Below are 10,437 nucleotides of genomic sequence, written 5' to 3'. Positions count from 1 at the left end.
AAAATGTGGTTGTTGCATGTAGTATAAAATCCATTGTAACTCATACAGATGGCTCATGCGTTGTTTTGTTTGATCTCCAGACGTTGATTTGTGGACAGACACGGTGGTTGTGTTGGCCATGAGGCTGCTTCTAATGAAGATACTGCTCTTTAACACTCTGATGACCATTTATGTTGTTATTAAGTGGTATGACTGTGATCAGTACAGAACTAACCACACAATAAATACAGTTGTCCTCACTGATATTCTTATTCACAAATGTATGTTTTTTCAGATTCTTGAAAATGGAGGATTTCTGATGCAGCCTGACCTTGAAGAAGTAAACCCAGAAAGGCAATGTTTTTCTGGTCAAAGAGAGGATGTATTCACTCATAGATGACGTGTGTGTACAGTTCTGCTTGACGTCATGAGGATTTATTTCAAAGTTGAAATTTCATGAATTAAATAATGATTGAAAAACAATCAACAGTCAAGAGCTGTAAATCTACATGTCGCGCCTTTTTCAGCTTCACATTGATGCCCCAGGTGTTGCCGGCTGTGGCAGTTGAAAACAGAACGTTTATGAGGCCAGACCTGGTATCAGATAAAAAGCTAACCACAGACAGATGGCTCAATGCTTCTCCTGTTGTGCATGTGTGTTTGTGTGTGTACAGTAACATTTCAGTGTTGAATTCCTTGAGTTACCATTTGATATTTTTAGTTTACACATAATTTGTCTTTTATTTTTAGTGTTGAATGTAAAATTAATGAACAGAAGGTGCACATACTGTTTTGTCTTTATTGGGTTTTGTTTGTTTTTTTTATAAATAAAACACTGGCACAGAGCTTGTTTTCTCCATTTTTTTTCTTTTTTGAACGCCTTGAGTAACACACTGACATAGCAACAGAGCACCACTAGGTGGCAATACAATCACATCTGACATTTTTTTAAATTATTATCCAACAGCAAGAATATGGAGCTTAACTTCCTCTACAGAACACTACGTTCATAAATAAGTTAAGTATTTTAACAGTGACCAGTCACTCTTCACCAAACTGACACTCACACATGATGTAGGATATCACAATGCCAGAAACTGAGATTTTAAGCTTAAGCCATCAAACAATTTGGGCTTAATTATACAGACTGTTACATGTTACAAAAGCTCATAGTCTCAGGGTTTGACAGTTTAAAATCCTACACAAACTCCAGCACAATCCAATGCAATTCGCAGTGTTTTCTCTTCAATCCTGTGTCCTGAACAGAAGCAGCTTCTGGCAGAAGGAGAAGAGCCGGCATCTACAGTAGCAAGACTAAAAACCAGAAAGAGGGAGACTCTGAAGAGGGGGGGGCTGCTGGTTATGATTACTTCTGTACATAAAACCCAAATGTTATGTGTCTTTGGCTCAAATAATAACAACAACAAATAAAATCGCTGAGTGAAAACAATGAGCCAGTATGGTCACAGCGGCTTGGCAACAAGGTGGGAATCAGATGAAATCAAAACACATTCAAACATGTCAACATGTCACACACACACACACACACACACACACACACACACACATAAACACATACATACACCACTGCTGAAATCAGGACTGAAAAATTGAGATAGCAACAAATCGATGGCATTTGCTGTGACAATATTAACAATACATTCAACAGAACAGCTCACATTGACTGACTTAAATGAGATGCTGAGTCAGATCAGCTAGTAAGAGAATGATAAGTCTTAACAAAACATGGCAGCGTCTAGTATTCAAACGGACCTTTACTGTGAAATGACCAAAAACTAGATTACAGATCTCACCTTGAGACATTGTAGGTCTTTGGTGGAGAACAGCGAGTGAGAGAAAGAAACACTGATGTGGATTTGTGGAAGAAAACAAATTAAATTAAAGTGCTTTTGTTAAAACAAACATCCTCTGTCTGAGGTATTAAAAAAACAATCACATCAAATGGCACAAATAAAACAAAGTCTACACCGTTACACTGTGCACTGAAGTCAAAATGAACTATTTACAGTTAATTCACCCACACAGAAACTGTCAGCTGCGTTCTCTCCGAAGGTGATTGTAGAAGCAGTCGTCACGTCACGTTTTTTTTTCACCTCAGTCAGTTTTGTCAGTATATCTCCTGCGCCCACTGGGAGATTTTCCACCTCTTCTAAAAAACTTCTTGTTCCCAGTAACTGTCCAGCCTGCTGTTTCCTCTCTGCATGAGAGAGGAGTCAGCGCTCAGATTCAGTGCTCAGCAAAAAAACCTCTTTCTAGTGCACACACATACATAAGCCTACACGCACGCAGGCACGCGCAAAGACGCCTTACATCAAAGCAGTGCTCAGAGCACACAGCAGGAGCAGAGCAAGCCTTTTGACAGGCTGAGAATCAGACTGCAAGGTGGAGGTGCCAGAGCCACGAGGGTAGATCCTCCATCTATCCCGGTGTGGATGGAGACTTTCCATGTCCTTCTGGGCACTGTATGCCGCCACTGTGAAGTTAGCATCCCCAGTGGTCAGTAGATCAAACACACAGGAGTGGAAGTAAATGTCCTGTACCTCCAGCTGCTCCCTGCAGCGTTCCTTTGCCTCCTCCACACCAAAAACCTGCGTGGTACCATAAGGGTATGCTTGTGTCTGTGGGGAGTAGCTTGGCCGACGCAGCTGCTGCAGCTGGAGGCCGAGTGCAGGAGGAGAGAGAGGCAGAGGAAGATGCCCCGCCTGGTCAATGCGCTCTCCGCTGGGGCAGCCGTTCAGACAGAGCTGCAGGTCCTGGGTGGAGTCGTAGGCCTGAGCCAGATCCTCTGGAATTCGCACTGCCAGGGTCAAGTAGTGGCCCAGCTGGCGGATAATCACAGTTACACCAATGTAGCCAGCATGCAGCTCCACATGACGTCCCGGGCTGCGCTCTGAGATCCACAAAGCCCGAACCTTCCCCGCTGCACCATCTGCACCTGCAGAAGTGTGGATGGGATCACCACTGCTCACAGTCCCATCATCAAAAGCAGCAGGAAGGTTGTCTGTGACAGCCTGGTACACCCGCTGGTCTGTGCAACCTTCATAGGGCTTGAAGATGATGGTGATCTACACACAGAGACAGAGAGAGAGACACTTAGAGGTCACTGTTAAAAAGTTCATTAGTTATCAGTCAGTAATTGATTTGTTAATTAAAAGATAATAAATCATCAGCTAATTTAACTAATTAAACCAAATGAATTCAAAGTATTCATGTTGGGAGCTGGAAAACTTTGATGTTATTTTTCTCACGTTTCCTGATAAAATGATTAAACAGTCAATTAAGATAATTAAATTAAATTCAAAATTAGAAAATTAATTGAAAATGAAAATAAGCATGAGCTGCAGCACAAACTAATTCGTTTACTAATTACTTAATGATTAAATTGATTAAGTTTTTTTGAAGCAACAAAAAAACAGCATTCAACAAGATTTGTTCTATGTTTGTGCTGCTGTACTCTGACTATGACAAAGTTTCCACTATTTTAACAGAGTAAACCAAAATCAATGACCCTCCCTCTCTCAAACACACAAACACACAAATATTAATTCTTACCCATTACACAGGTTATTGACTCTCATCACACTACATTTGAGAAATTACTAAATGACTGTTTAACAAGTTGTAATTTGACACAGCTATGCAAACATGCTGACACATGCATGCAGACACACACACACACACAAACACACAGGGCCCCAGTGGTGAGTGGTGGAAGCAGTGCTGGATGCAGGGTGTGGTGTGAGCATTACGGTTAGCACTAGCATCATAGTTCCGGTGAATGGCTGCTTTGTTCACATGACAGCCGTGAGGAATGAGGTCTGGCAGCCCATTAAGCCTGGAGGGCTGTTAATGTGTGTGTGTGTGTGTGTGTGTGTGTGTGTGTGTGTGTGTGTGTGTGTCCCTAATAGTCATGACTAATATCTTGCCCCACCTCTGACACAAGGTCAAACCTACAGCTCCACTGTGTAGCAAGCCTACTATTTGCTTAATGTGTGTTTTCTTCCAGTGTGTGTGCACTAAGTGTATGCATGGGTGTGTATGTGCTTTAATAATTAAAGCTATCGACTAAGCTAGAGAGGGCAGATCATCGGGGGAAACATCAACATTTCTTCTTTAACACCACAAAGATCACCTTGTGTGGCTCGTAGTCCATTTTGTGGTGTGTGTTAGTGTGTCTTTTCTGTTGTGCAGGGACCTTTAACACACGTAGTATTTTAAGCTGAGTGCTAGAAGTGCCACTTATGAACTTATGAGACGCACACAAATGCTTGCAAACGCACACATAGGCAAACAGTGGGTCCTTTCACACATCTCATTCCATGTTATTAGAGGTCAAGCTACATGCAGCCATTAACCAAGTTAGATTTCCAACACTGCTGCAGTCACAAGAGACAGTCACAAGATCGAGGCTGTTTGCCTCACACCTGTGAGTCTGTGGGATTGAGACACAGTGAGTGAGACAGAAAGAGAGAGTAAAGTAGAGCAAGGAGAGCAAGGGTGTTTTCCAGTCTCACACTGATAAGATTTCTTACTTATGTGCAGAAAAGCAACTTAGAGGTCATTACAGAAGCAAACACACACAGAAATAAACCAGATTACACCAGCTGTTCTCACTTAGGAGGCTTTTTCAGTCATAATAACAGCAAATTAGCCCCTAATTTCTTTCTTTAACAGTTCTCACCTTATTGGTTGCTGTGGCACTGGAGCCAGGAACCACTGGAACATTAGTGACCTGCACTGACAGGTAATCATTATCGATGAGAGGCCAAGCCCCCTCCACCTTACAAGTCTGGAAGCTGTCCTTAAACGTCCTCAGGTGCGGGTCCCCGAACAGCCCACAAAACAGGTACCCAGGACGAGGGTGGCTGTTGCCGTGTCCATGAGCGTGAGAGTGCGCATGTGTGTGCACATGGGAATGTGTGTGCGAGTGCTGGGTACGACTGTGGTAGTTGCAGGGCTCGGGGTGGACCTCGGGGTGCGTAGAGGAAGTGGGCCCGTCTCTGGAGCAATTCCGCTGGCTCATGAGGTCTGAGATGCCCAGCACAGCCGAGTGGAAGACCAGGTTACCCCTGCAGGACTTGGCCGTCCTCTGGGTGCAGGCGGAGTACGCACGTAAAGCCTTGCAGAATTCGGTGTGAAAGCCATCCACAGCCGGTGTCAGGTGGGAGGTCAGGGAGACAAAGTCGGTGGTGCACTTCTGGATACGACACTGAGGGGTGGCCACCTGGCACTCACCTGGAGAGGAGACACAGATGGAGTCAGAAATACTGACAGAAAGTAAACAGCAAGAAGGAAACATTCATTGCAGCACATAGTGGAACTGGAAACTTTCTCAAATAACACAACTAAGGTCATAATGTGAAGAAGGCTTTGATCTTAAACACACAATGGTACCAGCCTGTTACAGTACAACCTAATAAAACGAAATACACAGCCAACTGCTGATTGAAAGTCTTGATCAATGAGTAGTGCCGCTCTGTGAGTGTAATAAACCTGAAGTGTAATAAACCAAAGAGCAGCCAGAGAAGGAAGATGAAGCACAAGCAGTGAGATAAAAGTGTCTGTACGGCCAATATATACATAGAAGGAGACACAAAGAGAAGAACAATGCAGGTGTTTCAGCACACAAGCAGATCAAGATGACTTTGTAAAGCTTATGTATGCTTGTGATGCTCCATTTTTATTGAAACAGTGTCAGTAATCAGCTGATTAAATTCTGGGCGCCTGTGTTTGTGATCCTGCTCTAGCCAAGAAAAAAACACAACTGTAAACACACTGCTTCTCTGATTAACATGTCCTTACACATCCATCAGGAAGGGTTCGCTTGGTCTGAAACAGTGTTTATCAATTTCTATATTCTCAATGTAACAAGGGTCAAATCAGCCTTTTATATGATAGATCATCTGGGAGGGGGGAGAGTTAGAAGGAGAGAAGAGATTAGAGACCAGACCTAATGCATCAGTCACAGCGTGCTCCTATTAGATTAGGCCAGAGACAGAGGGAGACTCTGCAGTGTATGGGCAGCTGTACACACACACACACACAAATAGCTATCTAAGAAAGAATGCTTGTTGTGCTTCCGTTAAACGCACACAGTCGGTGATCTTTAGATGGTGGTGTGATCTCCTAATGACCAGGCAAAATCAGAACGTGAAATCAACACATTCTCTCAATGTCACAGCATCACCTAACAACCATAGCACACAATCGAACAGCACATTTCAACTTTTCTGTGTATGTTTATTTAATTTTTGAGGCACTAAGGAGTCGGGTGTCACCATTTGGGGGCAGTACTGCTCTGGATTTTAAAAATCAGGGTGCAGGTATGAACCCACAGTCACACCACGCTTCAGAATCTCTCTCCTGCCTGTTAAATACTAACACACACACACAGGCTGCATGCCATGCCAACCACCACTGCACAGACAGTCTGAGTACTGAGGACACATTGTGTCTTTGACTGCAGCACCAACAGCCTCCTTCTTTCCCTCCTATCTGGCCTGCAGGACCTAAATACTGCTTCCAATCTAATCAGAGTGGGTTTATTCTCTTTCAGAAGGTATCATGATCATGAACTACTCAAAAAAACACACACAAAAGCACTTATTCACTGATATTTCTTTCCAGCAGGGTGACACAGTGCTAGGGGAGCTGACCCTGTAAATGAAAGATACGGTTTAAACCTGGGACTTACTGTAAAAGGCGAAAACCTTGGTGACTACAAACATCTGCCGACGTCCATGCACTCAAGCAGAGGGAGGACTTTAATATGATGATTACTGATGTTCTGAATATTATTACCTTCAATACTAATGCACACTTATTTTAGTTTGTCAAGGCTTCCCTTGATCTGCGTTTTGTGAAGCCTCCTCTTAAGCAGCCGGAGTATTCAAAGCTGTACTTTCAAAAGAAATCCAATCTATGCATATAAATAAGCAATTTATGGTAAGTTGAGCTTATGGTATGAATACTTAATTGACTTGAAAATATTGTTAAGAAAAGAATAAAGAACTCCCGATGTGAGGAACTAATGTGTTCGACAGCTTCAGAGCCTGCTTTATATTATCCCCCTGTTGTAAGCCTCAACACAATAAAACACTGCTCACACCACTGCTTCCTAAATTAACCTTTCTGTTTCATCCCATCCTCCTCTCACGGCTGACTCTACATCTCATGTCTCTGTCTCTTAAACTTCACCTGCTGTCATTTTTTTTAACAGCTTGCATCCATCAGCACTATTCTGTTCTCAGCCTGATGCCCTGACCAGTCTCCTCACCCTTTGGTGGTGAACTCCCATCCCACATCCTGAGGCATCTTCTCTACCATCTGACAAAGGCCAAAGCACCCAGCAGCAGCTGAACCTCACTCGGTTTACTGATTCTTTGTCTTCTATTCTGCCTGCCTCTGGCTTCTCTGATCTTCAGAGATCAGAAAAAGATCTACTGGGATCATCTCTCAACCGAGGGAATGGCTTGAGAAGTGCTTATTGATCACCTTGTTGTGCGTGCACTCTCACACTCTGAGCTCACATCACACAAACAGCCTTCCAGGCTAAGAGACACAAAGCTGTACAGAAGCTCAGCACTGCGCGCACTCACTCTAGACTAGATGCTGCAAACAACAGTCAACATTTTGGATACTCCTAACGTCTTGTCTAAACAGACACAGAGCTGACAGTTGAAGCAACAATGAAATATGTCCAAACAGTCGTGTACAAGTTTTAACAAATAAAACATTCTTTGTTTGGCCCAACAGACTAAATAATGCACATTCTTTCCAGGTGACGCATGTGTACAAGTAGGTGCCGAGAGGGTCTTTTAATGTGAAGTGGGTCTCTCAGTTCCCACTGGGTTGTTTGCAGTGCAGAGGCAGTTTTGTCCTGCTGCCTGAGCCGTGTTAAACTAATTACTGGAGGTGTGACTGCTCAACAGACAGCCGCCACTACAGCCTAACACCCTGCACACACAGACGAAATACACAGCCAAAAAAATGCTGGCAAATGCTGATGTATGTTGCAACAAATGCAAAACGCATCAGCAAAATAAGGTGACCAGCAAATGAACGTTTTATATAAGTACAATTACAATTCAAATGTTTATTTTGCTTATTTGTTAGATATCTTGGATTAGAATACACATCCAGAAACAAACCAAAGAAATATGGCATATTTTATCTGATATAATAGACAAATCATTTCTTATAAATTCAGTTTTTTATGAATCTGCAGCCACACTACTCAAACCTCAACTGCACAAAAGGTTTTTAAACACAACTTTTTACTCTTTATGATGAGCAACACAGAGAAAGACTGTTGTTTTTATAATACAGTGAATGAATCCGTTATATATGGACATGAGCAGAGGTGGTCGCCCTCTCTTCCCCTCCTCCATGAGCCATTAAGGGGCAGACAGGAGAATGACGGCCCAGGAGAGAGGAGGAGAAACTCGATCCGTGCTCAGACTGCTGCACTGCCGCTTTAGAGAGAGCCATTGTCAGGCAGCACTGGGCCCCGCACTGGGATCGGCCACACAATGGTTGCAAACGTTTAATAACTAATAATAAACTATGTGTGACCACTACTAAGTGCACCAGACTCAACAGAAGTGTTGTTACTGTGCTGGAAGTGAGTGCAGCGCGCAGCAATTAGTACGAAATTGGATAACAAAGTGCGTAAAATTACAGATTAGTTGCAGTGTGGAGGTGTAGTTACCTATCCGAGCACCGCAGCAGAGTACGATGATCAGCAGCAGCAGTGGCCGGAAACGGCGCACCATAGACGCGGAGGCGAGGCGCTCAGCCCCGCGGCAACAGCATCCGGCTCTCCCCATCCCCGTCCATGCAGGGCCAGGAGGGGAGAGTGGACAGACCTCCAAAGGGCGAGGAGGGGTGGTGTCCAGGCCTCCTGACTTCTTCTTCTGTCTCTTCTTCCTCACTCTTCTCTCCTTCCTCTCCTCCTCGGGTGCGCAGGGGCATTAAAACACAGCTGCTCCGCGGAATGCAGGGCGGAGGAGGGGGTGGAAAGGCAAAGACAAGAGGAAAACAAAGTACAAACCAGGAGGAAGTTACTTCGCCGACACTTTTACTTTTCTCTGTTCAAATCCACACCCCCACGTGATTTAAGTGCGCTGCCTCCGCGGTCGGACTTTTGCCTTGATTATGATCACCCTCCGCGCTTCGCGTCCCAAACATGCACAATCACATCTCTCCCTCCCTCCTTACCAGGCCGGAGTTTCTCCTCCACTCCACTCCTCCCCTTTCACTTTCTCCTCCTCCTCCTCCTCCTCTGCCCCTCCAACAAATCAATAGAGAATCAACCAAACCCTGCTGGCGGAAAACCCGCCTACCACAACACACACACACACACACACACACACACACACACACACAGAGAGAGAAAGAGAGAGAGAGAGAGAGACTGAACACAAAATGGTAAAGGAGATGAAAGTTGTAAAATGCTGTTGAGAAGCCCTTTAATCATACACTACATTACATTACAGTAACAGTTTTTTCTTATTCTGTGCACTAAAAAAATTAAATGTAATATTTAGCTCAATCTTTACACAACAGGGAACACATTGAGCCTATATTATGGAATAGTGACTCGTTTTCACAGTTGGTATAATGACTTATATAATGACTGCACATGAGCAATAATCATCGTGTTGCATCAGCACTGATGATATAAATCCATGAAATATATTTTTTGTAAATAACCCAGTAATATTCTTGTTTATTTTATTTTGTCATCACAGGCAGTGGAAAGGCAACTTTAAGCAGGTGTCTACCTGCCCCACAACAGGAACAAAAAGCCTGTGTAGCAGACACCTCCGTCAGAAGGAAATGCTGAGCAACAGTACCTGCAGGCTCATCTGCCTGCACCTCCACCAAGCTTGCATATTTCACCAGTGCAGACAGTTTCAGTAGGTTTGTGAGCGCTGATATTTGCAGTGCTGTAATGACGTGTCAGTTGTGTTATTAAAGCTGTACAGGTGAAGGACTTGACAGCATTTTGTTACAGTGCCAACATGCAAAACAGACATCAAACAAAGGCGGTGGAGGCCAGACGCTGTGTCACATAACTTGCACCAGGGCCAGAAAGTTGCATTTGCACACTCTGCAAATATAAATGATGAAAGTCTCCATACCAGCAGGGGGCAGTGGTCTGTGTTTATGAGTCAAAGAGGAAAACTGGATGAATTACAGCTGTACATACACAAATGACAAAATACAGACGGTCATGTTGACAAAAAAAATCTACTTTTGTGTGATTTTTTTAATGTTGCAGCTCACTCGTTCTTCTATGTAAAGGATGATTCCCTGTTTTCCTCACTGCTGTGATATTAATCTGCTGTATGAAGCCTTTGATGTGTTTGATCCCTGAACAAACAAGCTGGGTAGTTTGTAGGAGAACCCTTATTAATAGGGAATTCACTATCA

The 10,437-nt window shown here is 43.6% G+C and overlaps 1 protein-coding gene across 1 annotated transcript; it reads right to left on the bottom strand.

Annotated features, from left to right (window-relative positions):
* Nucleotides 1–826: 826 nt before the first annotated feature.
* rgmb (repulsive guidance molecule BMP co-receptor b) lies at nucleotides 827–9,188 on the bottom strand. Its single transcript, XM_028415330.1, has 3 exons — nucleotides 8,711–9,188; nucleotides 4,682–5,235; nucleotides 827–3,065 (listed from the first exon to the last, which is right to left on the bottom strand). The coding sequence occupies exons 1-3, from the start codon at nucleotides 8,826–8,828 to the stop codon at nucleotides 2,307–2,309; spliced, it is 1,431 nt and encodes a 476-aa protein (XP_028271131.1). The 5' UTR covers nucleotides 8,829–9,188; the 3' UTR covers nucleotides 827–2,306.
* Between the last annotated feature and the right edge of the window lie 1,249 nt (nucleotides 9,189–10,437).

This window comes from Parambassis ranga, chromosome 9 (assembly GCF_900634625.1).
Source record: "Parambassis ranga chromosome 9, fParRan2.1, whole genome shotgun sequence".
NCBI classification, from domain to species: domain Eukaryota; kingdom Metazoa; phylum Chordata; class Actinopteri; family Ambassidae; genus Parambassis; species Parambassis ranga.
The sequence above is the reverse complement of the archived record's forward strand: the minus strand, read 5'-3'. Positions and strand labels throughout refer to the sequence as shown.